At 39.8% G+C, this 18,535-nt stretch overlaps 1 protein-coding gene across 1 annotated transcript in view; it reads right to left on the bottom strand.

The window, feature by feature from the left end:
- Nucleotides 1-18,535, bottom strand: part of Abca13 (ATP binding cassette subfamily A member 13) — a 397,315-nt gene that overhangs the window by 82,680 nt on the left and 296,100 nt on the right. Inside the window, exons 52-55 of the mRNA XM_013350751.1 lie at nucleotides 15,769-15,925; nucleotides 11,863-12,116; nucleotides 8,077-8,272; nucleotides 4,908-5,017 (exon numbers count right to left, since the gene is read on the bottom strand). Coding sequence (XP_013206205.1) covers nucleotides 4,908-5,017; nucleotides 8,077-8,272; nucleotides 11,863-12,116; nucleotides 15,769-15,925 — 717 coding nt within the window. The remainder of the gene's footprint in view (nucleotides 1-4,907; nucleotides 5,018-8,076; nucleotides 8,273-11,862; nucleotides 12,117-15,768; nucleotides 15,926-18,535) is intronic.

The raw sequence follows: 18,535 nt of genomic DNA, 5'->3' as shown, positions 1-18,535 counted from the left end.
AGAGAGAGGGGAACAACACACGATCTCAAATGTGAGATCATTTATTCACTTGTGGAAATTAATAAATCAAACACCAAAACAGAAAAAAAAGATTGTTCCTCATAAAGTAACCACAGAAAGAAACAACAACAAAAAAAAGCCCTACTCCAGTGAACGTCTGGGTCCCTGTGTTTCAGTTGCACAGCAATCAGTGCCTGACTCCATGGGCAGGAAGGGGTACTCCAGCATTCTGGATCATTACAAATTCTATTGTGCTACTAATTACCTGCTTAATTCTTTGAATACCAATGTGCAATTAACATTACAAATAATCAAGGTTAAAAATATAATTAATGCAAGTGTGATTTAGTTATAATTAAACTAATTACACAGATATGTAGCATAATAAGAGACTTACAGACCATTATGTGAATGCAAATTTATTCTTCCTTTCAAGAGCAGTTATTTGAATTTCATTTTCCAATTATTTCACAAATGATGGAATGAAATAATAAAGAATGGAGTCAGTGTTCCAGGGATGAAAAAGTAAACCTTATGTTTTCTTATTCCCTTTTAAATTCTGGCTCTTTTGTCCATATAGTCTTGTAAATAGGCAAATTAGAGAGAATAAATAATAAGATTCCACCACAAACAATAACAACAAAAAAATGCTTTACTTCTTAATTCTGTGGCCATAGGTAGGGAAATCAACACCCTAATCCTCAAGGGATTTTCAGTTTCATATAGGTAGGTCCCATTTTAGAATGATAAATGGTATGTAAAACCAGCTTGGCATACATGAGTCTGAATAAATTTGACTTTCTGTTCTTAGATAGATTTTATTAGGAATGTTGTTTTCATGTATTGGATCTGACTAGCAAAGTATAAATGCATACTCTGTCCTTAAGACAGGAAAGTTAGATTCTATAAATCTATTAATTAAATTTCAAATGTTTTAAGTATCAACATATTTCTCAAGTAATAATATTAAATATATTGAAATACTGCCATCAAATAAAAATATAAAGGGTTTTCATTGAAGACTCTTTTGATGTGTAATATATCTATCAATCTGTAGAAGAGAAAAATACACTATTATTCAAAAACCTATGTGCAGTGTGAAGTCAATTAAAATTCTGCTAGGGAATTACAGACACAAAGCTTTCTTCCTCTAATCTAAAACATGTGATAAGTGAATTATTTTCCATATTCATTGCATCATCATTTTTATAATAAATAATCACATTCATTTAAGTGCCCCGTGAGTCAGAAATGAAGAAAATTAAAGAGGCAGTGCTTAAGACCACTCATGTCTGCCTTCTACATTTGAATTCCATGAAAATAGCCACACATCTGGTCCCTACGAGGAAGAAAAGACCCAAAAGTCCTTTATGGCTGTGGTAGAAGGGGAGAACAAATTCAAATTCAAATTGAGATCCCCTAGATTTTGGGTTAGGGCAAAGTATCGCTCCTCATCAAAAGAAGCTGGGAATATCTCTCGGGATGAATAGTAAGGTGTGCATTTTCCTCACTGGACTGGCAGAATCAGGACCAGCACCAAGTTCTACAAGGTTGTGGGTAGAAAAGTCTCTGTATGCCATACGATGAGGAGCCTGGCCGGCACTGAAGGCCGGCTTTAATGTTATACATACAGAGAGGGTTGAAGGTACAGAGACCATGCTAGACAGGAAGATGTTAAGGAAGATAGGAAAATGGGGATGAATAAACCCATATAACTCAGTTCTAGGGTAAGCTAGAGAAATGACAGTTCATGAGAAAAATCAAACCAAAATGAAATGGTCATGCAGAGAAGAGAAAATACGCCTCCCGTCAAGGTCAAGTTGCTTGGATCAGTAAAGTAAAAGATATTGCAAGGACTCCATCAGGAAAATTTCAAGAACAGAAGAACCGGAGTTTCTAAACTGGCTTGAATGAATGTCACTACACACCATAGTCTAAGATGATGACGACAAAGTATTACAAAGAAATTATTTTGCCTCAAATTGCAATAAAAGTTGATACAACTATCATCAAAATGTTGAGTTTGAATTGAAATATGAAGCAAAGAAGTCCCTAAAATATTGAAAATAATTTGAAGAAGGATTAGGAAGGGTACTCTGGTAACAGTAGACAATCTAGTGGACAGTAGGGCAAAGCACACCAAACTAACATAGGTGTGTATATCCGTCACTTTAGTGGAAAGCTCCTAAGAAAAGGTGGCTGAAGAAAAGGACATCTGGTTTACTATGTCTACCTTCATCAGCCACAGCTAGATAAAAAGAAAAGGAGGAAGGGAGGAAGGAAGGGAGGAAGGGAGGAAGGGAGGAAGGGAGGGAGGGAAGAAGGGAGAGAGGGAGGAAGGGAGGGAGGGAGCAAGGGAGAGAGGAAGAAAAGAAAGAAATGAAATACCCTACATCACCAGAGACTGGACACCGGGACTGTCATGGGCTGACTAACAAAGCCCAAGCCTGCAGCCCTTATCTTCCGCTAGGCTTCGCAAGCCCACATATCTCTCAGTGCCAAATTTAGAGCATACTCTACTATGATAGAGATTCCTCTGTTCTGTCCTTTATAAATTTAACAATTAATTTATTACTTAACAAACTTAACAATTTTTGTTTAAAATGTATAAAATCGTTCTATGTGTCACTTCTTCAGATGTTGTATTTTTCTGAAGATCTTTCTGTCCATATAAAAGAACCAAACATAGCTGACCAAAAATAAAAATCAATGAAATGATTCTTAATTATATCTGCTATAGTCATAGCTTAGTGCCTTGACTAGTCATCATCAGAGAAGCTTCCTCTGGGTGTAGAGACCCACATTCAGACATTATGCAGAAAGAGCGGCTGTATTGGAGGACTCCATCAGGTCGTTCCTCTTGGAGCTCTGGGTACCTCACAGAAGAGGGGAGAAAGACTATAGGGATCCGAGGGGATAGAAGACACCAGGAGAACACAGTTCACTGAATCAAGTAAGCAGGGCTCATACAGCCTCACAGACACTGAAGCAGAAAGCAATGGGCCTACAGGGTCTGCATCAGGTCCTCTGGGTATATGGTGTTTTTGTGGAACTTTTTGTGTTTTTTGTAGGAGCATGTATGTTTCTGACTCTTTGTCCTGGTCAAATTGTCCAAACTAGATAGGAAGGTTTTGCCTTGCCTTATTGTATCTTGTTTTCTTACGTTTGGTAGTTGTCTTTTGGAGGCCAGTTTTTTTTATTTTTATTTTTTGAAGGGAAATGGAAGGGGAGTAGATCTGGGGGAGAGAGGAGGTTGGAGGGGGAACTTGGAGAAGTTGAGAGAGTAGAAACTGTAGTTGGAATGTATTGTAGGAGAGAAGAATCTATTGTCAACTAAAACAAAAAATAAAAACTTCTATGATACTCTCCTACTGATCTGCCTGGTACTACTTTGGTTCCTAGACTCAGTCAAAGAGTCCACATAAAAACTAAGGGAGAAGGAAGAGGAAGAGCTACATTGAGATGTTCCTGGGAGCAATGCAGTTGAGGCCAAATACCCAGCACAAACAAGGACCCAGTGTGACAGTCAGGGGATCCAGTCAGGGGATGCTGACTAGAGAACAAAGGAATTTTGTAGAGAGAAGATTTGGGGTAGTATTCAGATAGAAAATAAATTATATTTCAGCTATACAAAAGATTCCAATATAAATTAAATACATTAAAATGATGAACCTTTGGAAAAGACAGGTAACAGCTTTATGACCTCAGAAAGGGAAGAGCTACTTGTAAGTCCCTTAAGGAATGCTAGTTAATGGCCACCCCACACAGACTACTTTAAAGGCCAAGCTCAACCCCTTGAGGTGCATGAGTTGCCAGCACAACTCCACCCAGACTACTCTCTAACAGCCTTAACAGCAGTTCCCAGTGCCTCAATATGCAGACTGCCAAGCTCTGCCCTACAGAAATAAACCCCAAAATCAGGCCACAAAATCCCACCAATCCCAGGCCATCATAGAATCCCCACCCCACCCCCCCAAATAAAACCAACATAAAGCCTGCTTCTTGCTCAGACTTTTTTGCTGCTTCTCTCTGGAGCAGAGGCAGTCACCCTCTTGTGCCTTTCTTAATAAATTCTTGTGTGAGGTTTCTTATGCAGTGTGACTTTGGTTACCAACTGCCAGGATACCTTTTTCTTCAGAGCTGTAACATTTGCACTGGGGAAACCTTTCTCCTCAAGAGTTACAACCCTTATACTACTCAAGGTTCAAAAAGCCACAAGTAAAACAAGGGAACAAAATTAAGTTCGCTATAACTGCTGAGACTACACACACACACACACACACACATATATATGATTCATTACAGGAATATAATTAAGAATTTCTACTTCAATAAATAGACAATAATAATAATAATAATACTATTTTTAAAAAAACAAAAGGCATATCAGGCAAAAGTGTGTAATGTACAAACAAAAATGAGATCTCATGCCAATCAACTTGTAGCATTAATTGGGCCAAAAATCTGTGGCTAGCTAGGGCATAGGCAGTAAGGGAGAACCTAGTTCTATTGTTCTGCTAAATGGACATGGTGCATCTTTCTACACTTATAGATTATAGCCGAAACCAGATGCATGTGAACACATAGATAACAGCCAAAACTATATGCAAACACACAAGAATGTCAGCATACTTCAATTAAAAATGGCAGGCATGATGCATATGTTAACAACAGATTTTAAGACTGAGAAAAATACCTTGTCTTCTTGGCTACAAGGGTTGAGCTCCGGTCCCTGATACTGACACTGGGAGATTTAGTCACCCCTTTGGGTAACTGGCAAACAGAAAATGAGACTGGAGGAAAATAGTGTTTCTAAGTTTATTTTCACAGACTTGAGGGGATACTGGGAGTTCCCTGAACTTGATATCATCATAAGTGGCAAGAAAATGATTAAATCTGAATCATACCCCTGAGGAGTTCTGACGACGGCATAGCCTGAACTTGGTGGAATTTCACCAGTCAGAATTTTGAATGTTGTGCTCTTCCCAGCGCCATTCACTCCAAGGAGCCCAAAGCACTAAGAAGAAAACATGAAGTTAGACACAAAGTATGGAGTGTAATCAATATTATACACTTTGCTTTGACAGTATACTGACACTTCTGACATGTGATGTTGTAACAGTGTGGAACACGCTACTGTAAAAAGGCACTTTATGCTTCAAATACTTTTGTGGCAGTTGTGCATGAAAACATCAGCACTAATTTAAAGAAAGATGAATTTGGGTATATAAAACTTAACAGAATGAGTAGTAAGTAACAATAATCCAAATTATGCAGAGATAATTATGGTAACATCTTTGGAAGTTCTGTCACTGCAGAAGTTGCTTTCCCTCTGGTTCCATTTTTGTATATTTTCTAAAACTAGTCTATTTCCACTCTGAGTAACCTACACGTACAGATATAGATAGATAGATAGATAGATAGATAGATAGATAGATAGATAGATAGATAGATAGATAGATAGATAGATAGATATAGATATATATATAGAGAGAGATGGAAATGGGTGGATAAATATGGAGATGGGTGGGTAAAAAGTTAAATAAATGATAGAAAATTGATTACCAGATGGCAGATAGATGATAACTGATAGATAATAGATGACAATTATATAGAGACTGATTGAAGATGATGATGGATAGATAAATAGATGACAACTAGGTAGATAATAGATCTTGTTGGTAGCTAGATGCCTTTATTTTTCCATCAAAGAGGCTGTAAATTCAATTTATACTCAAAGCCTAAGAGAATCCTGGTAATAAATAAGGAAACAACCTCCAATTTCATACTTTGACAGTCAACCTGTTTCTTTCTTCAATCTTATCTTACACTCTATGTGAAAACGGCTTTCTAAACCCATTCTCTAGACTGGGTACCTGTTTTGTACTTCTGGTACGATGTGCCTGAGACTCCTCCTTGGAACGCCAATCTTCCAAAGCACATTTTCTCATGTCTGAGTGCTAATTTCACACCATCTAGCTTCCTCCACATGCAGATCGTGCGCAGTGATTGTTTCTGTGTTTTGCCTTCATGCCCACATATTACTTACCTTCAGTATGTGCCTCTGGACAATGTCAATAACTTTAATCACCATGTGCCTCAGTCATATTTCTTCCCCACCACTGGGTCTCCTCCCCATCCATTTTAGGGGTCCATCTCATGCCAGACCTGCCTTGTGTCACTTCTATCAGGCCTACCACGCCTGAGACTTAAGATATCCTATCAGCCTGTCCAGACCACATCTCTGCTTTAGAGCCCGAGCTAACCATGTCATTGTGGTAACAGTCTTCCACACTCCTGCTGTACATCACTAAAGCCTACAACTCTGGCAATTTCTAACCCACTCAAAACACAGGATAATATATTTGCTTATGGTGTTCTAGTTTCCAAACAGCTCGTTGATTCTTAGAGGGACAGGGACGCACATCTCAGTCATCTCTGTTTTCTTCACAGGTTCTTACAAGGCGCTGTCCATCTAGGCAACCAAACTGTGCTGTGCATAAAAATCTTAGAAAGGAGATCACACTACAGTTTGGATCCTGAAAGTCTCTCAAGACTCATGGGCTACAGATGTGCCCTCCAGACTTGGAATTACACAGGAGCTGTGCCTAATTGCCATTTTTGATCAGTGATATTAAGCTCTTGCGGGATATTGGAACTTGGTCCTTCCCTTCCTATCTTTTTAGTATCTGCTCATGAGGTGAGCAGCTTCTCTCAGAATGCTTTCCTATCTTCATGAGGTGGACCATCACAGGCCTGAAGCAATGGAAACTGTCGCAACTGATCTGAACTGAGATTTTTTTTTCCTCTTCTTCTTCAGTTGATTGTAACACTGACAACAAACATCCCAAAAGAAACTTCAAATTTGAAAAACATCATGCCTACTTCCAAGGCTGGCTTGCTTACTTGCTTCCTTCATTTCCCTTCCTTCCTTCCTTCCTTCCTTCCTTCCTTCCTTCCTTCCTTCCTTCCTTCCTTCCTTCCTTCCCTTCTTTCTCTCTCTCTTTCTTCTCCTTGGCTTAAAACAGCCATGGATAGATAGTAAGAAAATTAATATTGATTTAAATTGATTTAACTTTAATTCAAAATTCAATAATGTTAGATCACAGAGCTGGCAAAATATCAGTAGAAACAATAGCTAGGAAACATTCCTTAACATTTTGTCCAGTTGTCCTAGAAATCATGGTTCTAATCTAGGTCACTCCTAAATTGCTTTACCTGGGTCTCTGGGCTCCTGTGTACCCCAGAGTACTCGTGTCTGGATTATTTGCTCAGCAGGAGAGCATGGCTAGCAATAAAAGAGCCATATAACCACTGGGTTTCTCCAAGCATGCAAGGTGCCTCTTTATTTCTAACAGTTAATTAAAGATAATCATTTCCAGGATTGATTTCCCTTTATGGATTGAGTCCAAAGAAGGGTTAGTTTATACAGCTTCTGCCAGTTCTGATTGAAGATTTCTCCATAGCTGCTGTGGTATGTGCAATCTTTAACCCTCTAGAATAGCACGCTTCTAGAACAGTGGTTCTCAACCAGTGGGTCTTGACCCCTTTGGAGTTGTATATCAAATATCCTGCATATCAGATATTTACATTACAATTCATAACAGTTATGAAGTATCAAAAAATTAATTTTATGGTTGATAAACACCATAACACCACAACACAAGGAACTATATTAAAGGGTCTCAGAATTAGGAAGGTTGAGGACCAGTGTTCTAGATGGATTTAACTCAAGGAAAACTGCAGGTTAAATAAATGGAAGAAGTGGGTTCCTTCAACTGGATTTTTTAAAATATTTGTACTTAATAAAGTCATCCCAAAAGTCAAATGACACTTAAAAACCCCAGCTACACAAATTTAAAGAATCATAAAACAAAATAAAATTTGAATCAGTCAGCAAATTTCCATTACACTGAGATCCTGTCTCCAACTTTATCTCTGTGACGTGGTGGGAATCTCTAGAATGCAGGGGCTGCTTTTTGTTGTGATTTCAGATATTCTAAGACTATCCCAGACAGAACTACAGCCAGAGTTCCCAGGTTCCCAAGAGAAATGGGTAAGCACTGCAGCTGATACCTCGCCTCGTGGTATGGCCAGACTAAGGTCATGCACAGCAGTGGTCTTCCGCCTGAAAACACTTCTGTAGCTCTTATTGAGGTTGCACAACACAAGAATGTCTCCTCCGGTCTTTCCTTCAAGCACCCTCATTTGCTCCTTTTCAACATCTATGTCCTTAGCAGACTTGACCGTGTCCTGAGGGGCAAAGTGGACCCTGGGAAGATAAAGACAGAGTTAAGATAAGACAGACTGTTCCTCTTGGAACAGTCCTGAGATTGTCCCCAAGTGACCCCTGTGGAGACAGAAGACGGAGCCCTCAGAGCATCCACCGTCAGGGCATCTTAGCTCTATCATCCCAATTACCAGGGAAAGTCAACTCCTTTCCACTATCAAATGACATATTCTTGTTACCAGAAGAACCTGTGAGATGTCAACGCTAGGGGAAGTTTTTAATTTGGGGGATAATGAAGTAAGTCATGCCAGGCCTCATGATAAGTGCCAAAAATATTGATCACATTACTATAAAATACTAACTTATATAGGTATTTTGGTAGTAAACCATTTATTAAATATTTAACAAAATAGATTGTGTATATACCTTATATAGAAAAGTACCCAATAATTAAACTTAAAATATAAATTGGATTGCATAAAAGAGTTAAACAGAAAGTTTTTTGCACATCTTGCATATAGCATTCAACAGATATTTGATATTTGCCAGTTGAGTACAACTAATCTTTGCATCTAACTGGTTTGCTCTGAATCTGGGCTGGTAGGTCCTCATTAGGATTTCCATCTGGGTATTTTATCTTTCAAGTAAATTTTCATTTCTCTAGCAAACTATAACATGTCTGCATTTTAATGATTAGGTACAAACCAGGCACACTGTTCATATTACACTCCCATCAATTTCCCTGTTTTCAGTGTGATATGTGGTTATATAGCATATAATATCTATTCAAAGAAAGAGGGGCATTTTTAAAACATTTTTTACAACTCTCAAATTATTTCAAAAGAATGAAATACTAGAGTTAATAGCACTAAAAGAGCACTATAGTTATAGCTAAGAGAAACCATTCACTGTCAGTCCTGGGGAGTCATGCCAAAGAATTAATCAGTGTTAGTTTTCCACATCTAAAATTATCATTTTACAAAAATATGTATGATTCATTGCACATATAATACAGATGAGAAAAGATGGTTAGATCCTCAGAAGGATCTGATGTCACTTACATAATATTTGAAGACATATAAAATTAATCAAACGAGAAAAAAAACATGTGAGTGACAGCTATCCAGAGGGTGATTACTTAGGAGCAGAAAGTATGGAGGGCATAGAAAACGTGGGAAGTATTCAACTTAGCAATCCAAAAGGGGATTCATGAGTTAATTCATTTTATGAAACTCGATCATCATACACTTTTCTGCTTGACTAGAATTTCTCTTTATTAGATAAGGGCTACCATCAACATTAACCTTCCGCTGATAACTCAATGGTCTGCATCAAAGATTCCTACCCTCTCCTCATGAGAACCACCTGGAAATTTTATGTATGTTTATTGATCATATCTCCCAAACTGAGCAACTCGGGGCTTCGGGGAGGGACCAGTTGGCACATTCTTTAACTCTTCTCACTCTGATGAGTGGAGGACAAACCAAACAAACCAACTTCTGAATTCTTCCACCTCCACTCAGCTGTCCTCCAATCACAGTGTAACAGAAGGGCCCAGGTGGGCAGCAGACACAGCAGGCCTGTCCCAGTAATTCATCACAGCAGCTATCTGGACTATATGGCTGTTCTAACTCTGCCTACCTAAGGATTAAGGGAGCACAGCCAAGTTCCATACTATAACATAAAGAGGCAAGACCTCCCACAAACACACCTATGTGGGCTGTTATCAGGCCAGGACTGTGTGCCAATGGAGACCTGTCACCATGAGACAGTAGGAGGTGTGCAGGTGGAAAACAGTGCAGCTTAGAGTACAGCAGTAGAGTGGGTAGCACACCTAGTGCCCAGGATGTGCTGGTAACACGGAGTGCAGGTGGGAAGAGTCAGCTCTATCTGGTTCCAGAGAGGGGACAGGCTTCTCCCACTCTCCTCCACTTTGAGATAAAACTGGTATAGTTCTCCCTAAGAAGGACTTGCTGAGAAACTTGGCTATTCATATTCAGCACTGATTAGTGACTGAGTTCTATCTGGATTAAAATAACAAATTGGAGCTCACAATTGTTGTGACACTGAGTCATAAGGGAGCAGAAGGGTAGACAGTGCCTGTGATCCCTGCTCTTTGCATCAACGTACCACAAATGAATTGCTGTGGATATCAAAAACCTTGTTCTAAAGTAGGGCCCAACTAATGTCCTCCATGATGTAAAGGTAACACAAAGTCTTTTCACTGACGAAAACTCCTTTGATACTGTAGAAGGATTGAGAATCCTGGAAGCTGCCAGAGGGATTCTCCATTGTGGGTTTTAAACGGACTGAAGTATTAAGGATTATCACAGGAGCAATTACATTTAACAGGTGTTCCAAATTCTACTCCAGAGTTAGTCAGCTATGGGAAATCAGCAAATTCCAGAATAATCATGTCCAAATTTAGAAGAGTTTGGGGATTTGTATTCAAAATGGTTCACTACTTTAGCAGCCTCGGGTTATTATGTAAAGAAATACATCATGGAATGATTGAAAAGAAAGCAATACATACAAAGGGGTTGCCCACCAATGTTAGCAATGGAGCTTTATACTCTGTAATAGACTCTTTAGTGACAAGGTGGTAACAGATTCTCCATAAAGAATCCCCCCATTGAGAGACTGTCTCAGAAAATCAAAGAGATAAAATTAAAGGAATGGGGGTTGAGAAGAATCTCTGTCTGAAGTAGGAATCAGAGGGCCAAAACCAAAGAGAGGATCAGTGCATTAAGTAGTGGAGGGGGAGAAACAGAGAACCTGGAGAAGAAAATACATTTCCTTGTTGATTTCAAATGTATTTTAGAAATATATATGTATTTATTGGATGTGCATGAGTGTTTTGTGTGCATGTATAATCTATGCATCATGTTTGTGTCTGGTGCCCTTGGAAGCTAGAAGAGGGCATGAGATCCCCCAGACCTAGAGCTACAGATGATTGTGATCTGCCACATGGGTAGTGGGAATCGAACTAGACAGTGCTCTTAACCACTAAGCCTTATCTGACAGTTAACCTTAAACCGTGTGTGTGTGTGTGTGTGTGTGTCTGTCTGTCTGTCTGTCTGTCTGTCTGTCTGTCTGTGTCTCTGTGTGTTTTTGCAATCATCCTGGTGTATCTGCATTATATACACACACCATTCTCTTCACTTAACAAAAACAAGAACAAAAGGAACTGCGTTTGGCAAAGTCATGTGGTTTCTTCACTGAAGTCCTACACCTAAACTCTAACTTAACTCTAACACCTAACTTTCCTGACTCTAAAGTTAATCACATTAGTTATAAAAATGAATTGTTTTATGGTATCAATCAAATTCACTTTTGGCGTTACAAAGTAGCCAAAATGTTGAGCAATTTCAAAGTGGAATATAAATTGAGACAACCAAATAATTGAAAGGAATATTTAAAGGTTGGCACCTTATCTTTGGAAATTCTTTCCATTTAGTTGGTGACTCATACTTACCCACTAAACAAAGAAACAGAAAACCTTTAACTTATTAGAATCACTCATAGTAATGCCACTAAGGCACATTCCTCTACCTTGCAAGCTCCAGATAGACTTTTCCTCGCTCTTTATTCAAGAGTCAAGAGGCATTAAGCATCAGCCCTTCAGGACATACCTTGGCCATCGTAGAAGGTCTCCATGTACCAGAATCCTCAAGAGGAGAAGAACTGTGCCCTGCAAGGTCAACTCCACGAAGATCCAGCCCAAGAAATTCATCTCAAAGGGGCTCACATAAGAATCAATGCCAAAGTTGTGAGTCAGATCGTACTTGATCTGATTATAACAGAGTTCTATGAGCCCTTGACCCAGGCAGAATTGAGGAAAAATAGTAAAAACCCACTTGAGCACATCGTAGATATTCTGCAAATTCTGCATAGTAAAAGGGAGAGAAAGATGAAATTAAAAGCAATTTCATTTTTATGACATATAGTAATAACTTCCTATTGTCATTGGTTGAGGCTGTTGGTCCAGTCTGCTCTATCCCCATTATGCAGAAACACTCTCAGACAATCATGGAGCCAGATAGGATTACTCCTGAGATCCTGTACTGTATGTCTCACTAGGTTTTGTTTGATAGGACCCATTATTCCTTTCTCCCTCTTCTCCCTTTTGGACTAGGGATGTATGTCCTATAACTGCCCCATGTATTTGATTGGACTGCCTCACAGTTGGAGAGAAGTTGGGATGAAATATATTTTTGAGTCTCACCCATATTTGAACCTGGTGAAGTTAATAGAGTAGAGAGGAGGTTTTTATGCTTTAGAATTGGGACCATAATAAACGAGCTATTTTGGAGCTACTGTGACAGAATGAGTTTGTGATCCCGACCTGAGAAAACCACAAGTCTTGGGAACCCAAGGGCAAAATATTATAGGTGGAATACCTCTACGCCTCACAAGATATGTGTGTTGAATTTTTATCCCCAGTATGGTAGCTTAGAAAGTCGGGCCTTTTAAAGGTAGTTCTGGGTAGATGAAGACAGCGAGAGGAAATCTATACAATGAAATTAGTGTCCTTGTGGGAAGAGAATGAGCCACTAGCCATCTCTCCCAATTTTCACTAGGTGAATACATTAAATGGCAACTACCTGCAAGTCTCTCAGCAAAAGAGTACATTTAAAATCACATTGATCTATGCCTGAGTCAATTAGTGTACTGCCTGAAAGAATTTCTGTTATCAGTGATAGTCTGAGATAGGCAGCTTTGAACCTGGGAGCTGATAATTAATGAAAAGATATGATGACATCCATGCTTTTACAACTCATTTTAAGAACAGACAGTTATTTTTACACAAGTGTTAACAAAGGCTATGCAATGTGTGAATGCTGAATTAATAAAAAAGCACAGAGATTCATGGATTGACAAATCAATTGATTTGGGAATAGAGGAAATGACACATATTAATATGTAAACAATAAAAACTGTAGCCTTTAAGCTGTTAACATCTTCTTGGTTACAGCAAGACAAAAGACATGCCTGACCTTGCCTGAGAACCCAAGACACATCATTCTTTAGCAGTATTTTGGCAACAAGGGAAAACATTGCATTGGCACTGCAGTCGGCATATGCAGTGGTTGGTACTGGTTATTCTGGCTATGACCTGAGAGCACAGAGGCTGCTTTTGTTATCGTTCACTACTTTTACAAGTTCATAATGCTTTTTAACATGAAATGAACATTTGATGTCAATTAGAATGAGTATTTTAATAATGTTAAATAGATTCAGCAGACACTATTACATTAAGGAGCAAAAAAGAGAGAAGGATCAAAGTAAATCCAGCCAAATCCCCTCCATTCCTAATTGCTGAGTGACTCAGACCATTTTTCTTTCCAGGAAACACCCATTGCCTGTTGATTCTTCCAGGTGAGCAGTGCCATCTATAATTACAGATCACAATGCCTTTTCATCCGCCATGCTAATAGAGTCTCGTGGATGAAAACACTCCTGGCTAGCTAACCTCCTCTTTAGTTTAGGTGAATCCTCCAAGTGATTGGCCTTCCTTTTCCTTTGAGAGGTGGCTTACCCCTCTTCTGCTCTTGAGTTCTCCTAGAGCTTCCCAGGCTTTGGGTTGCTCCCAGTTTGATCAGTATTGGATCTGGTTTCCTTCCCACCACAATTTACGGCATCCTCATCAAACCGTGGCACATTAGAAATCGATGGGGTGGAGTAGGGCCTCGAAGCCTCCTCTGCTGACTTAAATATTCTGCTCAAGTTAAAGCCAATTAATTGTTCAGCGAGCTGTCTATTTAGAGGCTCAGAATATTAATACAGATTAGTGTCAAACTGAATCTGTAAAAAAAATCACTGAGATAGATCATTGCCCTCATTGAATGCAAAATGGATATTTGCATACTCCGCTGCTTCTACACAAACATGAGGCGCAATACTAAGAGATAACGATGGCCACTATTCGAGAGTCTATCAAGTCTGGAACCCAGTCACAAGGAGTGAACCTGCCCCGGTTAGGGCAAGCCTCAGCCCCTCTCTCCCTGGAAATGGGAATAGCAGCCTTTCCTTCCACTAGCAGCACTGCATCACTCCCAGATGAGGTTTACAAATTGTGGCTCAAACACCTGGGAACTACTGAGCCAGCAGAGAGCCTGGGGGCAGCGTAGGGACTTAGGAGCATTATATGCTCAGAGGTGAGAATAAAAAGCAGAAAAAGAAAGGGCTGAAATATGAGAGCTAAGGAGAAGCCAGCATCTGCAGCCTGTTCCTATAAGTCACACTGGGAATGACGGCTTAAAGCAGAAGCCAAGGGTAAAAGAAGACTGGTTAAGGAGCCAGGGTAGAGGGAAAATGGGAGGAATAAATGGGATGCATCCACAGAAGGGATTTCAGCCTGCCCCTAATGCCTAGTAGACATTTTCTTCACAGGAATTCTCAACCTGGAGAACAGCTCATGTTGAGGACAGTGTTTTTCTCTATGCATGGTAAGACACTAATAAATCCCATGAATCTTTGATACCATTCTTCAGGCACTCTATCATGTGAGTGTGGACAGGGCTGTGTCCCATATTACTTAAGATTTCAAACCAGGACACAGTGACACTTTGACATACTTTATTGTATTCATTCCTCTGCCATCAATAAGTCAACATCTGAGAATCTTTGAGAATCCCAGAGCAATGAATACCTAAGTAGTCCTGTCATGGCTATAGAGTAGCTCCCACAACACTGCAGAAGTTTTTGCAATCAATTACTGCTGTGAGAGAATGCTCTTGTACACTGAAAGATTTGTCACTCATATTGATTTACTTAAATGCTAAATGGCCAGTAGCCAGGCAGGAAGTATAGGCGGGCAACCAGAATAGGAAAATTTGGGGAAGAGGAAAGGCAGAGAAGCCATCACCAGTCAGACACAGAAGAAGTAAGATAAGAGAATGCCTACTGAGAAAAGGTACCAAGCCACAATCTAAACAATTTTAAGAATTGTGGGTTAATTTAAGTTGTAAGAGCTAGTTAGTAATAAGCCTGAGCAATAGTCCAAACCGTTTATAATTGATTTAAGCCTCTATGTAAATACTTGGAGCTGAATGGCTGCAGGATTAGGCAGGACATAAACCTCTGTCAACAAATTATTCCTTCTACACTTAAAAGACAAGATCACTCACATAATCTCTTGAATTCCCCTAGAAAATGCAACTCAACTGGGCGGAAGCTCAACTGGGTTTTACTCAACAGGGTGACATGCTGAGAACTTGGCTCTCAGATGGTGGCACTATTTTTGAAAGATTTTGTAATCTTGAGCATGAAGTCACTAAAAGCAGAACTCTGAAGGGGGTACCTAGTCCCCAGGCTTGTCCTTGCACTCCAGGAGGTGAACAGCCTCCTCCTACACATGCTTTTGCCAGGCCCTAAATTAAAAGTGAAAGTCCTCTTAAACTGTGAGTCAGAGCAAACCCTCCCTTCTTTAAGTAGTGTGAGTCAGTCATTTTGCCACCATGGTAACAAAGTACATAGCAGACACCCCCATTCTCCAAGCTGTGGCGCTTTGGAAATGGACCGTGCCAGTGACTCACCTGGGCTTTGGAAATGATGGCTAAGAGCCGGGGCATGGCAGTCATCAGCATGGTGCACAAACCAAAAATGAAGTTCAAGGAGATGTAGGAGATGAAGGCAACGTCGGAACTGGGAAAGATTCTGGATATCAGATACATCCATGGAATCATTGCATATCTAAAAAGGAGAAGAGAAATCATAGTTATTTTCCTGAAATGTTTGCTTCTTATCACAATGGAAGTATACTATAGATGTGATGTTAGAACGGTTACATTTTCCTCACTTTGCGTAATACATGCAATAGTTTCCTATAGAAAAGACCCTCTCTGGAGCCTCCAAAGACCCTGTAAGGTGAAGGGAAATTGTCATGGGGATCTCGGTTTTCCACTGGATTTCACAACTATCACTTCTGTCAGTTGGAGCCTCTTTGCCTCCCAAGCCTTCTGCAGTAATAATCGGTTATAATGGAAATTGGAAGATTCCAAGAATATAACAATACTCAGAGTTCTCTGTCACAAAGAAAAATCATGCTAGAGAACACTCCTGGGTCTAAAGGATAAATTCTTCTACTTGAGAAAATGTAAGGGATGTGATGTACAAAGCCATATAGCATCTCAGAAACTCACTCAAAAAAAATCTGCCTCATAATTTGACCCTGAAGGACATTTTTGTGAAGCATAATTTGGAAACTAGTGCTTCAAAGCAATTTTCTAGCCGGGCGATGGTGGCACATGCCTTTAATCCCAGCACTTGGGAGGCAGAGGCAGGCGGATCTCTGGGAGTTCGAGACCAGCCTGGTCTACAGAGCTAGTTCCAGGACAGGCTCCAAAGCCACAGAGAAACCCTGTCTCGAAAAAACAAAACAAAACAAAAGAGAAAAAAACAAAGCAATTTTCTAAAATATTTGTTCTATAAAATAATTACATAAGGGGGCTGGAGAGATGGCTCAGAGGTTAAGAGCACTGGCTGCTCTTCCAGAGGTCCTGAGTTCAATTCCCAGCAACCACATGGTGGCTCACAACCATCTGTAAAGAGATCTGGCGCCATCTCCTGGCGAGTATATATATAATAAATAAATTAAAAAAAATAATTACGTAAAATCAAAATAACTGCCAAAGAGCTGAGCCATCAGCGGCTAATGCTGTATATTATGACTATTCCTGTCTGAAATAAAGCATGAACGGGTAGGCACAAATTCCACCTCTAAACCAACAGACACTTCCTCCTACACTTTCTAGGGAAAACTCCACTGCTAGCCTTTGTCACGTGACTGCTTTCAGTAACTGGGAACCAGGCATGGCGACACACACCTGTAATTCCAGAGCTCAGCCTGCAAGACGGGAAGATAGACAGTTCAAGGGCAGCTAGATCTATGCAGAGGACAAAACAGACGCAAAGAATGAGGAAGAGGAGGAGAGGAGGAGGAAATAAATTATCCGTACAACTGAAATACATATAAACAATAGTAGACACTTATATGTCAAATTTTAGGGCTGTTTTAGTATCTATCAAACTCTTAGAGTAAGCAAATGTGTGTGTGTGTATCATATATATATATATATATATATATATATATACATACTATTGAAGGAAGCACAGCATTATGGAACAAACTGTTTTCATTCTATACAGACAGATTATTAACAGGTGGGGATAACCATCCTGCTGTACCTTAACCAGAACTACAAAAAAAATCCGCCTTTTTTTTTTGTTGTTGTTCCCTGTACAATACAGCATCCAGCCAGCTCTCTCTGTTAAACTTGAAAATGTGGGAGCTAGAGAAATGGGGGGTGCAGCACCTCATGGCATATCAGATGTGGTCAGTTAGCACAGCACAGAGCACAGTTAGATGATCATCGGCTTTGATCAGCATCTCCATGTTCACAGGGTGGCTTCACAATACCTCCCCTCCCACTGTCACTCCGGATACCCTGAGCTCTCCTTGAGGAAGTAATTACCACCTCATCACTGTCCTCCACTCCCCTGGAGACTGCACAGAATCTCTACTTTCCCACACTTTACATAGGGTCTTCATATTGGGCTATGTCTTTCCAATGCTTGACAAGTGGATCAAAGCATTGTCTAAGAAAAGAAGACCCAGAGACAAAGACATAGTCTGAAACGATGCCCCTGGAGACTTGCTTCCCTGCATTACTGAGTCTTTGAGCTCATGTTCCACCAGCGATCATTCCATGATTTTTTTAAACTACATTTTTATTACTTTCCTTTCAAACACTTGGTTAAAATTAACATATCGGAAGATTCATCTCTCCCACCCCATCTTTTCTAATTTTTAAGGGAAAATTTAAATTGACTTACAGAGCATAATTTATGTGAAACCCACTGTGGCCTTTTAAGGAGTACTCTCTACTCTTTTATTAAAGGATGTCATCATTTTAATGATTGTATAATCACTGGAGGTCAGTCTGCTGTTCACAGGTATTCTGGAATTTGTAAGAACAGATCATGGCCTCCCCCTGACAAAGAGTCCCTTCCTCCTGCTGTGTGAAACCCCTGGGGGACAAACAGGAATCTGTGCTCTCATTTCCACGATCCTTTAGCACAAAACATGCACCAGATATGTTCTTTACGTTTTTTACGTAAGCTCTTTGTCTTTTACTTCGTGTATTTTAGTGTGACCTTTCTTGATTTGTTTTAATTTAGGGGGAATTTTTAGAGAGAGCCTTAATAGGTGGCCTCATCCTGGTCTTTCTGCCTGTGTTCTGAAGTTCTGAGTGTTGGTAATAGAGGTGTGTGTTGTGGCTAACAAAACTCATTCATGTTCTC

The sequence above is a fragment of the Microtus ochrogaster genome, linkage group LG1 (assembly GCF_000317375.1).
Source record: "Microtus ochrogaster isolate Prairie Vole_2 linkage group LG1, MicOch1.0, whole genome shotgun sequence".
Lineage (NCBI taxonomy): Eukaryota > Metazoa > Chordata > Mammalia > Rodentia > Cricetidae > Microtus > Microtus ochrogaster.
The sequence above is the reverse complement of the archived record's forward strand: the minus strand, read 5'-3'. Positions and strand labels throughout refer to the sequence as shown.